Source organism: Phasianus colchicus, chromosome 5 (assembly GCF_987193195.1).
Source record: "Phasianus colchicus chromosome 5, bPhaCol1.hap1.1, whole genome shotgun sequence".
Taxonomy (NCBI): Eukaryota; Metazoa; Chordata; class Aves; order Galliformes; family Phasianidae; genus Phasianus; species Phasianus colchicus.
The window spans coordinates 27,228,795-27,246,200 of NC_143440.1; the positions used below are offsets into that span (position 1 = coordinate 27,228,795).

At 48.6% G+C, this 17,406-nt stretch overlaps 2 protein-coding genes and 1 long non-coding RNA gene across 6 annotated transcripts; 1 reads left to right on the plus strand and 2 right to left on the minus strand.

The window, feature by feature from the left end:
• The first annotated feature begins 1 nt into the window (after position 1).
• On the plus strand, positions 2 to 14,635 carry LOC116229242 (uncharacterized). 4 transcript variants are annotated; one of them, XR_016466883.1, is made up of 4 exons: positions 2 to 186; positions 380 to 531; positions 7,861 to 8,024; positions 11,312 to 12,914. It is a non-coding gene; the product is annotated as an uncharacterized LOC116229242 (long non-coding RNA). The 4 variants fall into 4 exon arrangements; XR_016466884.1 differs by lacking the exon at positions 2 to 186 and adding an exon at positions 12,921 to 14,635 and having other exon boundaries at positions 194 to 531; positions 11,312 to 11,512; XR_004166973.2 differs by lacking the exon at positions 380 to 531 and having other exon boundaries at positions 13 to 186.
• LOC116229241 (acyl-coenzyme A thioesterase 5-like) lies at positions 4,161 to 9,700 on the minus strand. The gene is made up of 3 exons (XM_031593589.2): positions 9,118 to 9,700; positions 7,460 to 7,662; positions 4,161 to 7,013 (listed from the first exon to the last, which is right to left on the minus strand). The coding sequence occupies exons 1-3, from the start codon at positions 9,698 to 9,700 to the stop codon at positions 6,432 to 6,434; spliced, it is 1,368 nt and encodes a 455-aa protein (XP_031449449.2). The 3' UTR covers positions 4,161 to 6,431.
• A 100-nt stretch (positions 14,636 to 14,735) lies between the features above and the next one.
• RIOX1 (ribosomal oxygenase 1) lies at positions 14,736 to 16,602 on the minus strand. Its single transcript, XM_031593590.2, has one exon. It carries the CDS (start codon positions 16,581 to 16,583, stop codon positions 14,778 to 14,780), a length of 1,806 nt encoding a protein of 601 aa, XP_031449450.2. The 5' UTR covers positions 16,584 to 16,602; the 3' UTR covers positions 14,736 to 14,777.
• Between the last annotated feature and the right edge of the window lie 804 nt (positions 16,603 to 17,406).

Genomic DNA, 17,406 nt, shown 5'->3' on the forward strand with positions numbered 1-17,406 from the left:
TCTCAAACGCTCGGCACAAAGTGCAGGGCTCTCACGTCTGGCTCACGGCGCTTCCTGTTGACGGCCGCTCCAGCGGGCCGCGCTGTTCCACTGCCTGCCCCCGCCTCCTTGCCGGGGCGTTGGAAGGGGCGGTTGGATGGGAACCGCCCAGGATGCGTGTGTTCCTCCCCTCCCCTCGGACCCGAGGTACTTGTCGATGGCGCGCCTCGTTTAAAGCCCGTCTTCCAGCTGCAGAGCGTGGCACGGTCCGAAGGAGGGCACTAAGAGAGCTTCTTCCTTCACCTGAGGATAGACAGATATCCCACGTTTTTTAGGGATCTGCAATAATTTAATGTTAAAACGCCTGGTAATCACAGGCCAAGTTCATGCTGTTCTTCAGGTGGTGAATGAGGAAGGCACGTCGGCCATCCTTTAAGAATCTCCTGAGGTGACGGGCTGTGCGTCCTGTTTACCGTGCTTTGCATACATGTGAGCAGCAGTGCTTCTGGCTGCTTCAGTCCTGTTTCATACCTTGGCCAATTCACTTCTCAGGTCAGAAATTCTTCCTTCTGCACTGCTGGGCTGAGGCATAACACAGGTGTTGCTTAATGTTTAAAGCTGTGCAAATATTTTTAATCATTTGGTTTGTCAAAATAGCACCTTGATTACTATCTATAGCAAAGAAATGTCAAATCAAAGTATCAAGTCTCTTAAAAGTTTCTTGGCCGTAGTAGCGGCATCAGTATGTTTGCAACCCTGAGTACTCATAAAGGACTGCAAACACGTACTCTGAATTACAGTGTTTAACCATCTGTAGGATGTGTATCTGCTGTGTTCAAAATATACTTCTGTCTGATGTTTGGGATGTGCTGCAAGTGTTGGTTTTGTGTACTGGCCTGTGTTATGGACTAGGCAACTGTTATGGACAGGTATAGTATGGACAGCAGTACTGCTGTGCTTTACAGAAAAGTTTGGAGCTGGCAGGGGTCACGGCTAGGACACCGAAATTGGGCAGAGGGATGTCCCATACTGTATGACATTGTGCTCAACAATAAAACTGGGTGAGTTAGTTGCCATTGCTCGGGTACTAGCTGGCCTTCCGTTGGTGGGTGGTAAGCAATTGCATTGTATGTCACATCTTTTGTGGTATTTTTCATGTCAATATTTCTTATTTTCCATTTTTCTTTCTTTATTATTAAGCTGTCCTTATCTCAACCCACAAGTTCTTTCTCCATCCTACTGTGCATGGAGAGAGTGAGTGACCAGCTGTGTGTTGCTTAGCTGCCTGCTGGGTTAAACCACAGCAGACTGATCCTATTACATTGTCTCTTGCATATGTTTTTGGTTTTGTCTAAGGTTAAATAACTATTTAAAAATACTACCCAGAAATCTGCGACGATGCAGGATGGTTACAGGTAGCAAGGTGTATGGGAGGATATAGGTGTATGGGATGTAGCTACCTGTCGCAGTTGCCACCTCTGATGGTTTTAGAATTCATCTCCAAAGAACTATGGAATCCAAGAAAGCTGACAAAAATGTTTGAAAAGGGTACATCCTGACTGTGGCAGTGTCAGAGTTACAGCTCACCACACAGTGCTGGCGTCTGGCCTATACCTGTCAAATAATCATCACATTATTCAGCTGCCTCAAGGAGTAGACAGTGTCTCTGGTTCTGACGCAATGTGTGCAACAGAAAGTCCTTATTTTGGGTCCTTTCTTGAAAAAGCTGATATGGTTTAATCTGGCAGGCAGCTCAGCACAACACAGCCATTTGCTTTCTCCCTTCCCCCATAGCTTAAAGAGAATTGTGAAATCTCATGGGCTGAGATAAGGATAGTTTAATAACAAAGAAAAAAAAAGAGGGAAAGAAAACAACAACTGTGCACATCCATGCTCTACACTGGCAAGGTAGCTTGAGAAGCCAAAACATCTTTGATTTAGAGGAAGCAGTGCTCAGCAACAATTAAAACATAAGTGTGCTGTCAACACTATTTTCCTCCTAAATCCAGGCCCAGTTCTGTGACTAGCGGGGTGAAGGGATTTCACAAAATCTGCACCTCCGGAAAAGGGAAACAGGAGACCCCAAAGCAATTAAAAGAGTGGCAATGATCTGAGGAGAAACAAACTAATTTACTAAATATAGTATCAGAATGCAAGATAACACACTATAATACAATATAATTAGAATTGAAGCCAATAAATCAAATATGAGAGTGTCCGAAAGGTGGATAGGCCTCACCATAACGCTGAGGTGAGATGTGCAGTCTGGTTCAGCAGCAGGAAGATGAAGAAGAGCACCCCTTGCCAGGAGTTATATCTCTTCTCTGACCACAAAGCCCCCTGGGTATGTAGCTCTTCTCTTCCGGCCAGGTGCCCGGAACTTGAGCATTACAACCTCCCCATTTAATACTAGACCAGGCTACCCAGGGCCCCATCCAACCTGGCCTTGAACACCTCCAGGGACAGGGCATCCACAACCTCTCTGGGCAGCCTGATGCAGCACCTCACCACTCTCTCTGCAAAGAACTTCCCCCTGACATCTAACCTGAATCTTCCCTCCCAACTCCCAGTGTACTACATGATGTTATGATGTGGAATACCGATAACCAAAAATCGCAAAACCATGACAGACACACAGCATGGTACCAGCTACTATAAAGAAAATTAACTCTATTCCAGCCAAATGGAATGGCTGGAATAGAGTTATGGCAGACTGACATTTAACAATAGCTAAAGAAGATAGTAGAAAGGCTTGTAAAAGAACATCCACATAACAACTACCCTTCACATGGGAACCTGCTGATGTAAGAAAACCATGTTGTTTTCAAAGCTGACCAAAATCATATGCAATCAAACAAGGCAAGAGTTGGTGTACATAGCTGCAGATTGGCTCTGTGCCATAACACAGGCACAGATAAGAACAGCAAGTTTAGCAGTTTGTAAGAAGGAACAGAGGAAATATCCTGCAATATATCATGCATCACAGACAGCATAGCTGGAAGCAAGTTTTCCAGTTGAGTCACGGAGGCAAGAGCCATCTACAGAAAGGATAAGATCTGGATTGAGCAAGGGTACATTCTGGACATCAGGCCATTGGATAAAGGAGCTGTTCAATAAAAGATGGTCACAATATTTACCATCCATAGGGGCTGCAATAGGGAATCAGTTACCAGTAGATACCTTCCTCAGCTTTCTTTGAGATAGGATGATGAGGAACACACGGGAGAGGCATTTCCCAATTTGAGTATGAGGTTCATCACTTAGCATGCGATGTGCTTCGTTAGTGTGAGAAGACAAATCTGGGAAGATACTTGCACTAAGATGTCCTGAAGAGAAGAGGGGTCTGGAGAGATAGGTGTCTATGCAGGTTCATACTTCCAGACATAGAGTAGAGAGATGAATTCTTCCTGATGCACTGGTGGAACATCAATAAATGTTCAGTTGGGGTAATGATAATGGCACATCCTAGTTTGAATGATAAATCTTTGCTTGACGAGTGAATTGGAGCAGTAGGGCTTAAAAGAAAAACAGAAAAGCAGAAATAGGTCCAAGAGAAACATAGGGAAGTTGTAACAGGAGGTGGGATGGATTATCCTGCAATACCCACACCTTCAGAAGACAAGACAATGTGCAGAAAGTCAGAGGCATGTGAAGTGGAGCAAGAAGTCCTGGTACCAAGGAGACAAGTTACAATTTCCTCTGCAACAGGGAAATTTAAATAGGGTTCGTTTGTGGAGCTAGTAGTGGACTTGATTTCCTCCCCTGTTCATCCAGGTTATCTGGAAGGTATGAGGAGGGCTAGATGAGAAAAATAACCTAAAGATTTAGGGTATTAAAGGTCATCCACAACATAATAAGTGGATGATAAGGCCATCCACAACATCTAGCTGTACAGGAGCAGCAGTATGTGTGACAGAAATATATTGATGTTGAGATGGTTTTGTTAGTTGATCAAGCAATTTTGCTTTTAAATTTTTATTGTCTTAGCTTTTCCTGGGAGTTTTCTAGACTCTGAGTGATTTAGTGCACTGTTCAGCTGCATCACCTTATCAACTAAAAAAAGCATCACAATAAGTGTGTGCTACCTTGCTTTCTTTTTTTTTTCCTGTTTTTTTTTTCCTCCCATATTTTATCAAATTTGAAAGTCTCAAAGGGAAACTGTTGAGGAAGATCATCCCAGATATAGCTGTTTCATTATGAAAACAAAACAAACAAAAAGACCAACAACATTGCCAATTTACTTTGAGTAACTTTGAGAGTAATCTTTGTATTGGGCTGGGCCACCATTAAGGGCAACCTCCCTCATTTTGGACAGTCCAGTGCCCACCTGTACTCAGTTTCACACACACACATCCCATAAGGTCAAATTTCAGGGTATCCCAGCCTGTGTATTATCCTCACCAAAATGACTTTTGTCAGCCTGTAATTTTAAATGTACCTTCTATTTACTTGTAAGACTTATTTTTGTATAAAGATGTTGATTTGCTGTTCAAATCTCAGCCCAAATTTTAATCACACTAATTGAGATGACAGCCCTCCCAGGGTCTCAGCCTGCATTTCAGTCCCACTAAGACCAATGCATTTAATCTCCCACCTGAGGCTTGAGTGTCTGCTCTCATTTTATTCACAATGATATGGCTTGTACAGTGGCTATGAGCCAAGGAAGGAGACACACACAGTAGGGGTCTGCTAAAGTCACACTCTTCTTGATCTAGTTGAGGTTCTAGTTGAGGTCAGACTAATTTGGCAACAGATCTAGAGCAGTTGAGTACAGTGATAAAGTTACTGATACGTAACATTTGAAAGGAATGGCTGAGAATTTTATCCAAACAAAAGCTAGCAGTCTGTGATCATTTCCAACGCCCACTGCTACCTCCAGTTGTGAACTAAGCTAATACCAGTGTGCCTCTCCTACAGGACTATCAAAGAGCCCTCTCTGTTTTGTCAGCTAACAAGCTCCTAAAGGACTGCATCCCTGCTAGGCATGGAGGGATTTGGCCTTTCAGACGTATTCATAGTTGTATAGAATTTGTTTTTCCCAAGAATATAGACAACTAACTTCGCTAACATTAGAAGGATTTTCCTCACCTCTTTCCTTTATTGGAAACAGTACTTAAGAGAGGTCTCTGCAGACATCTGACAGAAGAGGGGAGCAGAGGAGCTGATGCTGCCCCAGTGTTTTCTTATGTGACTGTAGTCAATAAGGCTTCTTCTGATCCATCTTAATTTGTATTTGGGCTATTACACACTTGGAGTCTCCACATCTTCTGGCAGTCACGGTGCCATGACTCAAATGGCTCATTTTGTGCTATAGCTTGAAAGAATTACAGCCTGGCTCCTGAGGATCCCAAGTGCAGCCCTAAAAAATGGTAAAGCACTTGAAAAAGCACTCCCTATTGGGATATCAGTGAGGATTGTTTGCAGGCTCTTTGCTGTACTCTGACATTACCACTTTGACTTTAAATACAAGTCAGTCCAGAACCTGAAAAAACGATAAAGTAAATTTAATTGAAACTGATAAATTTGTAGGAAGATCTTGTTTATTGGGGTAAATGTAAAGTCTTAATTGTTTGGAGAGTTAATTTTAATTTGTCTGTAATTGTTTGTGACTATCTTGTTAGTTGTGGATGGGAGAAACTCTGTTAAGATGTGAACCACTGACCAAGACTGAGACTAAGACTGGATCTAGCTGCACGTAGGCCACCAAAAGGAGTATAGAATGCACTCTGAGTCTCATGACTCGGCGGAAGGGTCCCTTCATGCCTTTGGTTCCTGTATGAGCTGCTCTAGTTCCGTTCCCTCATTAGTCTGACCTCAACCAGCTCTAATAACAAAGCTGCAAAGTTTCCACATTTTATGGGAGACGATCACAATGATTGTAAATTTGGCTTTTTGCATGACATGTTAGAGCTGGAAGTATACATGAAGCAGAGCACTTTCTACTGAAGGGGAGATGGAAATAGAAGACAAATAACCCTTCCAGAAGGCTAACCAGAGAGACCATGACATCCTCACCATAACATCCATTATTGCACACTTCCAGCATCTTGGAGTTCAGAAACATTTTCATTTATGATTTTTTACCATAACAATAGTGAAGTCCATGCACCAAAATTAGTGTTTGAAAGGTCTGGCTTTGAAGTATGAGTCGTGGATAGCATATGCATGTGGAGGCCACAGTAATGTGAAAAGCACAGTCAAATATAAAAATAGAAAACAGATGAGAAAAATAACTGAATATTTTTCCTATCACCTATTCTCCCTTCCTTTTCTTGACACTTGACCAAAAATGTAATACAAAATGAAAACCAATTTTTTTCTGAGTTATGGTTGTGCAAAGTCACTGAAGACACTGTAGCTGTATTGGTACAGCTGGGAAAGGGAGTTGACCTGATAACTGTAAAATAATTCATCAGATGTTTGTTCAAAGTTGTGCGTTTCTTGTACATGCATCACTTGTCATTTAAATGTTTGTGGAAAAAAGCCCGTATCTGTAGCCAAGCATGAACCTGTGCCTTAGAGTAAGCTGTGAGCTCTCCACCCAGGACAGCTCGTTTGTGAAAAACTGGATGTTTTCCTATTGGGTAAAAAGGGGAAAAGGGAGGGTCAATGCAGTGCCCTACTCCAGGATAAATGAGTGTCTGAACATTTTCCTTCCCCTGAGCCTGCAAATATTTGGAGGCTTCAGTGACATAATACTTACTGTGGATAATATGATCATCTTGTCCAGCAATTAATAGTAAATGTGCCTCAGCATTCTCTATTGGGATCAGGCTTTGGTTGCCAGGGGCTTTAAAGGGGTCATCAAGAACATCAGAATAATCAAGGATATTGTTATCATAAACCTTGGTAAGGTTTTCCTTATAAATCAAAGCAGGAATAGTTTTATCTTTGTAGCAGAGAGGAAAAGCTGTAATGGCCACAGGGCCATTAATGGAAGCTACTGCTGTGATATTCTTCAGGAAGGCAGCCATGGCGAGAGACAGATCACCTCCTTTGGAGTAACCGAGCAGGCCGATCCCTGGTCCCTTTACCTGGTGGATAGGAGGAAAGCCCCATCAGTATGAGCTGAAAAACACAACAGCTAATTACTGGAAGGGGATGTTGTGTAATGTTGAGAGTTTACACAACAGCACAGGGAATGGCAATGATTAGTTTTTCTGCTGGACAAGTGCTAAACACCTGCCCCAAAGGAGAAGGGAAGAATGGTGGTGATTCATGAAGGCTCTCCTACTTGAACCTTTCTACTTTGTTATGTCTCAGCTGTCTCTTTTGAGCGTGATTTATCTCTTTCCACCACCTTCCAGTTCATATCTGTTTAGTCCTTCCTCTTTTCTAGAGCTTAGATACCCTGCAGATGCCAGCCATGGGGTTGCGCAAGCATCCAGCAGCTTCCCCCAGTGATAACTCTGACGAAGGGATAGGCACTCCAGAGAAGAAGCATTCTCTGAATCCCAGAGGGCAGGGAGTATGCTACTACCTGTGTGTGCTGCAGCATGTAGTTCAATGCCTCTTCAAAATATTCCAGATGGAGTTTGGTTGGCTTCTGAACCAGATCCTCATATTGATAATAAGCCAGGGCCAGTGTGGCAAAGCCATGATTGGCCAGCAGGCTGGCTCTGTGCTCACAAAGGCCTCCTCCAAGTCCATCTATGGTTATGACTCCTGGAAAGGGGGCTTGTCCTGCAGCAGACAAGAGCAGTATCACATGATATTAGTCCTTTTAATGTTTCTCTGATTTAGAACACATAAAACCAGATGCACAACAGGAACTGCAGAAGACTATTTTTGGGGGAAAGGACATGACAAGTCACTCAGCAATTTGATGTTGGCTGCTAAAAAGACCTCTCCCATTGCTCTTTCTCTGCTGTTTGCATGCAGGTGACAGCACATCTACTGGCTTTACATAGACTGTGAGCATTCAAAGCAGTGGCCGGGTACCGCAGACAGCAGGACTGCAGTTGCCTGTGACCCAAGGCTCAGCTGAGTGTAGCACAACACTGTGGGCTTACACTAAACATACACAGAAAACGTCCTAATACTGGGTAAGTCTGTGGGGATTCTCAAGGGAGGTGGGACAGCACTGTAGCAAAAGCCATTTGGACTCTCCACTTTCAGGCTTTAGGTTGTTTGCTAAGTGGTATCCAACTCCTAAATGGCTGCAGGATGAAAATAAAATCCTTCTATTCTATGCCTAGGAAAATCCTTCTATGCAAAAAAGAGACAGGAACTGGCAAAGATTTATAATTTTAAAACACACGCTGTTTAAAGGAGCCTGGGGACACTGAGAAAATGAGCCAGCTTACTGTAAAGCAGCATGAGTGAAGGGAAGCAGGAAAGTTTGGAAACCAAATGTATGCAAGCAGCTTTCTTCATCTCCTGGTCAGCAGGCAGGGGAAGGAGCCCTGGCCTCACTGCCAAGGGGGATGCTGAGGATGAGAAGTCAGCACACCCTGGACTCTGGCAAGGAGATCTCTGTTTAGCAGCCAAGCACATATTGAAACTTGGTGGTGTCTTGAGCAAGTCATACATCTCCAAAAGGAAATCCTTTACTAAAGCTGTTCAGTGTTGGTCTTTTTCTGCTGGAAAGATTTCTTCTCCATGAAAGTTCTGGAGTCCCTCATCTTTCACCTTTCACATAATTGAGTTGTCCATAGGCCATGGGTCCCAACAAAGGAACTTTTAAAACACAGTGAACCATGATCATCATATAGTGCCATGGGAAGAGGGTGCATACTCCAAGCCCTCCAGGAGGAGGACTCCCTGGCTTTTCATGTGGAGCCAGCTCTGGGCAACAAGACAGGACTGGCATATAGTCTCTCTGCACAGCTCTTTATCTCAGCCTCTCAGCTCCAGAGGACTACTGGCACACTCATTGCTTGTTGTGTGTTCCTCCACATTTATACCCTCTGGCTCTCAGAAAGAATAATTTCTTTGCCTGTTTCTGTAACCTTGTTCTAGCATTCAAGCATTCAGGCTGGGTGAATGTAAATGATAGTCAAATGGGTCAGTGGGATGGTAGGGAGGAAAAGACGGATGGAGCTTTCATGGGCTCCTCTTTATGTAGGTCATGAAATAGCTTGCCCTGACAAGCACAATACTTTTAGCAAAAAAAGGATGGCTACAGCTGGTACTCACCGGGGGGCAGGAAGAGCGTTGCCCGGATCCTCCCGTCCCGCACCGGCACCCTGCGCACCCCGTCGCGCAGGAACGCCCGCTCGTGCTGGGCCTGGGCCAGGAGCCGCCCGGAGTCATCCCCGTGGCCCTCCAGCACCTCCAGCCGCAGCAGGAAAGGGGTCTGCACGTCCTTCTTCACCAGCCGCCAGAAGGCCTTGCGGGGCTGCAGCGCCCACAGCAGCCCCATGGGCTCCAGGCCGCTGAAGCTGCCTCCCGGCAGCGCGGGGCAGCGGGCCACGTCCAGCTCCCCGTCCTCCGCCGCCTGGTACCGGGCGTGGGCCTCGAAGAGCTCGCCCGCCTCGTCCCGCAGGGACGCCCGCAGGGTGACCTGCTGCCGCGGGCTGAGGCCCTGCACGGCGATGCCCAGCGGCTCATCGAAGAGGCTGCGGGTGGCTGGGGAAAAGCGGATGGAGGTTGCTGTGGAAGCGAGGCTGCGAGATGTGGGCACCCCAGGGATCTGCAGGGGCTGCCAAGCGAGGCCGACGCGGGAGAGCCAGCCCTGCCAACAGCGGGAGACCTGTCTGCACGCCGTGAGGGCAATCATCTGCCCCGTGGCCCCAGGTTGCTTCACACTGTTTGCATGTGGGCTGGAGCTTTTTGTACAAGTGCCGCTTCCCACACACAGGGAGGAGAATCCTGGGCAGGGACTGTGTGGGCCCATTCTGGCTGCGAAGTTTTCAGGGTTGCCTGGAACTGTGGCTGCGGCCCTGTTACTATCTGTAGTAGGGCGTGCTCGGTGCAGTCAGTGCTCTGACACCATTGGAGCATTTCCAAAGGCTGTCAGCTCTGCCCAGTGCTGGCAGTTGATTTACAGTGTGCAAATACTCTGTGGCGGTGATCCTCAGGCCAAATCAGCCTGCTGATAATTGCTCCTTGCAGGACTGGACCCAGTTTCTCCCACAAGCTTTCCCTGCCATCTCCCAAACTTGGCCAAGCAGCAGGCTCCCTACAAGACAGGTTTCTGTTTTGCTGCCTACAGAACTGCAGACAATGGACACCACAGATTGGGAGCATTTTGGCAGCTTGCTTCTGCCTGCTCCTCCATAAACTGCTGCCCAGGGCAAGCCCACCCCTGAGAAACAATCCTAAGGTAGCATGGTTGTCTTCAGCCAACTGTAGGCGTGGGACAGTCTTGCACCTCTCACCAGATGATGGCAACATTTATGAGAGAGCGCATTGTTAGCGTGAGGGCGTTGGCTGGGTCTGTCAAGAGAATCAGTTACAAAATAGGCTGGGTAGGGAAGGGAGTTTCATTTCTAATTCTCTTTTGCCAGTTCTGATCTCTTACATAAGAAAGATTTTTCAATCCAAGTACCAAGCTGAAGATAGAAATCTTTTGGGAGGAGATTATAGAAAGCAGCAGAGTTTCTTGGATGGTCAGAGCACACTGGCACCAGAAGTAGAAATTACCAGGCAGAGCATGTCCTTCCAGAGGGCAGGTGAACCCAAGGTACAGAAGACACAGCTTTTCCCGAGGGAAGATGTTATGCCCAACAGCCTCAAAGCTCTTAACTGAGGACACCAGCACGTTTCTTCTAACACCCCCCCATTGTATACTTTTTGCAATTTAGCAGTTGGAGATGTTTCCATTTGAGATGAGGCATTCACTGTATACGTGGTGAAATCTCTGTACCAAAGAGCTGAAGATGGTATATAGATGAGGAGACCATAGTTCATTGGAAAGTACAGACATTTATCTGAAGTTCACAAACCACCAGGGAGATAACAGCATATTGCATATAATCTATGCAGTTAAGATCAATTCAAATACTATTCCTTTTCTTAATGTCTGATTGAGAAAGATCAGGGAAATCACAGGAAATGTAAATGCAATTCTAGTGGCAGCTCTATGTGAAGTCATGTTATTGGGTTTAAATTGGTACAGGAGTGAACAACAGTAATTCCATAAATGAAAGGGCATCTGTTAGCTTAGGTCCTTCAGACCTAGGCATGCTCAGGGTAGAACAAAGCCTAAATCTCTTGCAAGCATCTTCCTGGTCTTAAGTGAACTTCCAGTGGCCCTGTCCCCCACCTCAGAAGGTCATTTGTTTCAAAATTGACCCCTTATCACTTGGTACAATGGTGAGAAAGGAGATTCAGCACTGGGGATTTTCTTTCTTTGAAGTTACAAGGTTTGTGTTTATTTGTTTAACAGAATAATTCCTTTTGGAGAAATAACTTGCCTGTGCAGTGAGGAGGAGGAGTTGCAAATGGACTTGTACCTTTAGAGCTTGTTGAGAAGAGCGGTTTTCTCAGTACTTCAAAGGCTGCCTTCAAGATTCAGTCAACTAATGCTGGACTGAATACAACCCGAGCCAAATGTCAGCACGACTTTGTAGCTGGACTGCACTTGAAGGTAACTGGTGGGGATACTGAGATATGCTGAGGAGTTGCACAGAATATATAGGGGTGTTGGCGCCCACCAGGTCTTCTGCTGTGTTTGCTTCATTTACCTCAGTACACATCCCTGCTCTGTATTGCTGCACTCCAGCACTTCAGACACCAGTGCTTCTGGAGGAACAGGCACATATAGCAGGCATCTGTTGGGTATATCCCAGGGATACAGTCCAAGCAAGCCTTGCCTTGCCTTATGGCATGCTGAGCTTTTCCTGCTATTAGCCATAATTTGGCCTGATTAAACACTTTCCCAGATCCCTCAGACTATTGTTTTCAGAGGGCTTGCATCAAGCAGCAGGGGTGACAGTCAACCCTACTGCCTGATGAGGCAGGGAAGTTCTGGCTGCTTGGTGAATCCTAGTGCTCCACATTGGGGAGATCTGTGGTCCCCACTGAAATGGTCCTTGTCCATACCATCCTACGTGCAGGCAGAGTTACTGCAAGTGAGGGACACCCGAGTGCTGATAGACATCAAGGCTGCTTGGAGCCACAGCTGCAGCTCTGCTAGTGACTGCAGCAGGGCAAGCTCATGACAGCTGGTCCTTTGGCACTGTGGGAGCATCTCCAAAGGCTGGCAGCTCTGCTCGGGCCTGGTGTCTTGCTGCGAAACAGGCCGTAGCTGCAAATCCTGTCAGGTCAACTGCCACAGGCACTGTTTCCAAATGGTAAGTCCAAACACAAGGCACAAGCAATCTGCCTTCAGGCTTACTAGTTTTTATCCTTGGAGCAACAGATTCAGGGAAAGGCACAGCTGCAGTCCCCCTCTTTTCAATGTTACTGGTATTGTATTGGCACATCTGTGAACAGGGGTTTACTAGAGAAATATGAGAAACAACCTATGAAGTCGGGTCATATGCAGCCATTTCCTAGCTCATGTGGAAGGACTCAAATATAAGAGTACATCAGTCAGATAGCCTGCACTTGGGGGCATGTGTCTTGCAAAAGAAATTAATGGAACAGCTCAGGGAAGTGTTAAATGGCACAGCCACTTCACTGTTGCAAGACAGAATTCAGTTTGTCACTAGGCCTCAATAACATGTCTACAAATATCTAAGGTGTGGGAGGCAAAGGGATGAGGCCAGACTCTTTTCAGCAGTGTGTAGAGACAGGACAAGGGGAAAGAGCCAGAAACCGAAGCATAGGAAGTTCTGCACAAATGTATGTAAGAACTTCTTCATGGTAAGGGTGATGGAACACTGGAATGGGCTGCCTGGGGGAACTGTGGAGTCTCCTCTGGAGCTATTCAAGACCTGTGTGGATGCCTACCTGTGCAACCTGCTCTACGGAGCCTGCTTTGCTGGGGCTTGGACTAGATGATCTCTAGAGGTCTCTTCCAGCCCGTACAATTCTGTGATTCTGTGATTTAGGCATCTCATTTTTCTCAGTGGAAATCAGTGTGGTTATCATGACCAGAAGACCATTGTACATCAAGAAATCAGTGATCCACAGTACAACTAACCTGAGCACGACCAGGCATGTGCCACATTCCACATACAGCATGGCCTCCAGGCCCTCTAACTGCAGGACTCACTTGGTCAGCTGTTTTTGACTCGAGAAGCCTGTGAGTAACTCCCATTCAGTGCTGTTGAGTATGCTGCCTGCATGGCCTTTCCTGTACAGTAGAACTGTAGAGCACTTTGAGTTGGAAGGGACCCACAAGGAGCATGGATTCCATCTCCGGCTCCACACAGGACCATGCAAAGTTCAAACCATATTTCTGAGAGCACTGTCCAGACATTTATTGAAGGCCTAGTGCTGAACCTTGCAGGCCTAGTGCTGATCACTGCTTTGGGGAGCCTGTGCCAGGGTCCGACCACCCTCTGGTGAAGAACTTTTTCCTAAAACCCAACCTGACTCTCCCCGACACAGATCCATGTCATTCCCTCAGGTTCTGTCACTGTCACCAGAGAGCAGAGACCAGTGCTGCCCATCCACTCCCCTTGTGTGGATCTATAGGCCACCACAAGGCCTCCCCTCAGACCTCTCTGCTCTGGGCTGAACAAACCATGGGACCTCAGCCACTCCTCACATTTTCCCTTCTAGACTCTTCACCATCTGTGTACCCTTCTTTTGGACACTCACTAACAGTTTTACAGCCTATATTGTGGTGCCCAAACCTGTACAAAGAGGTCAAGGTGGGGCCATACCAGAACAGAGCAGAGCAAGACAATCCTTCCCCTTATGTGGCTTGCAGTGCTGAGCCTGGTGTACACGAAGGTACAGTTCACCCTTTTAGCTACCAGGGCATGCTGCTGACTCATGTTCAACTTGCCATCAGCCAGAACACCTAGATCCCTTTCCACATGACTGTTCTCCAGCTTCTTGTTCCCCAGCCTGTATGTACAGCCAGGGTTGCCCCATCTGAGGTGCAGAATTCAGCACTTGCTCGTTAAATTTAATGTGCCTGGTGATTGCCCAGCCCTCTAATTTGTCAAGATCCCTTTGCAAGGCCTCTCCACCCTCAGGAGAGTCAACAGCTCCTCCCAGTTTACTATCAACAGCAAATATCTTGTTAGATATTAACAGTGCAGCAAGTTTTCTTGCACATATCATTTCTGCCTGATTATAAACATGATAAATAGAGCTGTTTCCCTTAAGAAAATCCAGTAATAGGTTCAGTGACCAACAGAGAAGGATCTCTGCTATGTGCTATCTGCATGGCATTGTGTACGTGGGTCGGAGTCCTGTCTGATGCTCAGTATCTAAAGGGACCTGAGACTATCAGTGCTCTTAATGTTAGCTCTAATAGCATTTTTAAATTGTTACCTCGCCAAGTCTTAGTCTTTCTTATGGGATCATACCCAAATAGCACCTCCCACTGCAAATACAGTGACCATCACCAGATCTGAATGTAAGTAAGTAGTAAGAGTACTTCCCACCGTCATTCAGGCTGCTTTACAATACTTGAAAAACACTAACAGTTTGTAAAAAAATTAAAAAAAAATAAATGAAAAACACTAACAGACTGTAAAAAAAGTTCATTGCTTTCTCAAGTTACTTAACGTGTAGTAATACGGCTGGCAAAGCAATGTACAGAGCTGCTCTTAAAGCAGATGCTTATTTTAATCAGATCACATTGTTTCTCTACTCAGGTCAAAAAGCCCTTCTGCTTCCAGGTCAGATGCTGAGATCAGACTGCGCATTAACACCCAGCAGCTGTAATGTGAAAACAAGAGACAGTATTTTCTAAACAAATGTATTTTTATTTTGTTAAAAAATAAGAGTTACACTTGCACCAGTGGCTTCTTAGTAGTCAGAATGCCCTTCTCAAACAGGAGCGTGGCTAGAGAAATCTTGTCCTCCAAGGCATCACATGGGAGGGTATCCACGGTGACGTGGTTTGGATAGGAGGACAGGAGAAATTCAATACTGTCTGTGTACTCAGGATCTATCTCAAGGTACTTGGGGTCTTCCTTATGATACACTCTTGAGTTCTCTGTTGTGTAATATAGCATCACGCCTGCTTCTTCGTTGCACAATCTAACAATGCCATGATGGAGAAGACGTACTTCTGTGTCTTTTGTTATTAGTATATCAACATTGCGAGGCCCTCCATCATGCCACCGGGCTGGAAAGCCATACACGCTCAGCTGTTTCTCACTTTGTGTAAGCACTGGGGGGAGACAGTCGTGAAGAAACGACTTAGCCCTCTGATCCATGGCAGCATCAATGGGTGCATAGTCAACAAGTTTCTTTATCAGGTGCTGCACTTTCTCCACAAATGCTGTTCGGCGAGCATCGACTGCATCTGAGTTGGCAACCCCCATGTACCCCAGGCAGTCCATGGGAAGCCCTTGCCGGTACTCAAGATCCTCCTCCAGGGCCATCTGCAGGGCAGCAGGAAGGAGCTTCTCCAAGAAGTCTCCCCAGGAGTTCCTCTGGTAGGAGGAGACTGTAATGTGGAGCGAGTGTGCGTCCGGCAGACAGTCGGCCTGGTGGATAAAGCCCCGGGGAAAGTATAGCAGGTCTCCAGCCTCCAGCACCACTTCCAGCAGGGGCTCACCGAGCTCTGCCTGCGTGAGGTTTGCACTGGAGAACTGGGGCAGTGCCTCTGAGCTCGTCCGGGGGCTGTAAACGCGCCAGTGCTTCTTGCCCTCCAGCTGCAGCACGAAGGCCTCGATGTCATCGTAGTGAGGGGCGAAGCCCTGCGTGCCTGGCGGCGTGAGGTAGGTGTTGGCCCCGGCCATGCTCCCAAAGTGTTCCTGCAGGATGGAGAGGAAGTGCCAGACAGTGGTGGAGAAGGCCTGGGGGCTGAGGAGCCGCAGGGAGCACCCGTTCTGGTAGAAGTCCCAGACGACGGCGGGCAGCGCCCGGCCCACGGGGTTGTGCGTCTCCCGCACCCCCTCAGCATAGCTGGTCACGTCCAGGTGGGTCCCGAAGCGCACGTCACCGCTGCGCAGAATGGCGTCGAAGTCAGCCGTGGAGAACAGCCCCGCGTAGTAGCCGGGGTCACCCCGCTGCACGAGCAGCGGCGCCCGCTCCCAGTGCCGCCTCGCGAACTCCTCCGGTGCCACCGGCGCCACCAGCCACCGGAACAGCTCTGCCGCCCGCCGCCGGCTGTCTTCCAGCCGCCCCAGCCGCCGGAGCAGCCCCGGCACGCCTCCGCCGCCCGGGCTCGTTGCGGGGTCTCCGGGCGGCTTTGCTTCGGGGTTCCCGGCCGGAGTCTCGGCCCGCGGGCCGCCCGAGGTCGTCAAAGGGCCTCCTGGCGACTTGGTTTCGAGGTTTCCGGCCGGAGCGTCGGCCGGCGGGCCGCTCGCTTTCGTCTTAAGGTCTCCCCGCTTGGCTTCGGGGCTCCCGGCCCGCTCCACGCGGTTGGGGACGGCGGCGCTCTGCGGCGGCGCAGCTCGCTCCGGGCCGCCTCCTCCCGCCGCGCCGCGCCTCAGCCGCGCTTTGTTCCGCTTACCGCCCGCGGGCAGCGGCGTCCCGCGGCGGCGCCGCTCCAGCCGCCCGGGCCCCGCCGCCCGGCGGTACACCGACAGCGCCGAGAGCCGTCCCGCCCGCTGCCGCTCCTCCGCGCCGCACGCCGCCATGGCCGCCACACAGCCCCGCCCCTCCCGGCGGGGCTGCTTCCGGCGGGGATTGCGGGGCGAGCGCCGGGCCTCGCGGGACTGCGGGCAGCGCGGGTTGGCCTCGGTCCCCCCGAACAAAGGGCTGCCCCGCCGCGCCGCCTTCCCTTTTGCCACGTTCGCTCCCGGCATGACCGGCACGTTTGTCAGTCTGCGCTCTCTCCGTTCCGCCGCTGTGCTCGGAGCCGGGAACAGAATGGCGGTGCCGGCCCTCTGCAGCTCAGCGGCTGCCGAAGGGGGAAAGGAGAGGCGCCTTGCCGCCAGGCGCTGCTCAGGGCGCGTGGAAAATGGCGCCGCGTTCGTACGTGGGTGCGCTTCTGATCGCGAGCAGACTGCGGTAGCAGAGGCTCGCCGTACGGTGCTTCCGTGAGAGGAATCTCTGGCGGACTCGGATAATTTGTGGCAATGGATTTTGCACGGGAGATGTATCTCCGGAGACTCCGTTAGCCCCGGGGGTTTAAGGAGCGATTACCCACGCGTGCTGCTGGTTCATAAAGGCGGCACTACCCTCACGTAGACCTGAATATCGGCGTCTACTGAACGTAAATAAGCAGCTAATGCTCACGGGGCGTGCGCCACGCAGCGTAACAGGCCTGGGCTGGAAGGAGAATTCGGACCTGACGCTCCCCTGACCTCCCTCGGCATTGCCAGGGTCTCCGCCGGGCCGACGCGCGAGCGCCAGCAGAGCGCAGCCCTGCAGCGGCCTGGGCTCGCGGAGCTCTGTTAGAGCTGCGCGGCGATTCCCGGAGCTCCGTGCCGTGCCGGCAGGTGGCGGGGCAGCTCGGCG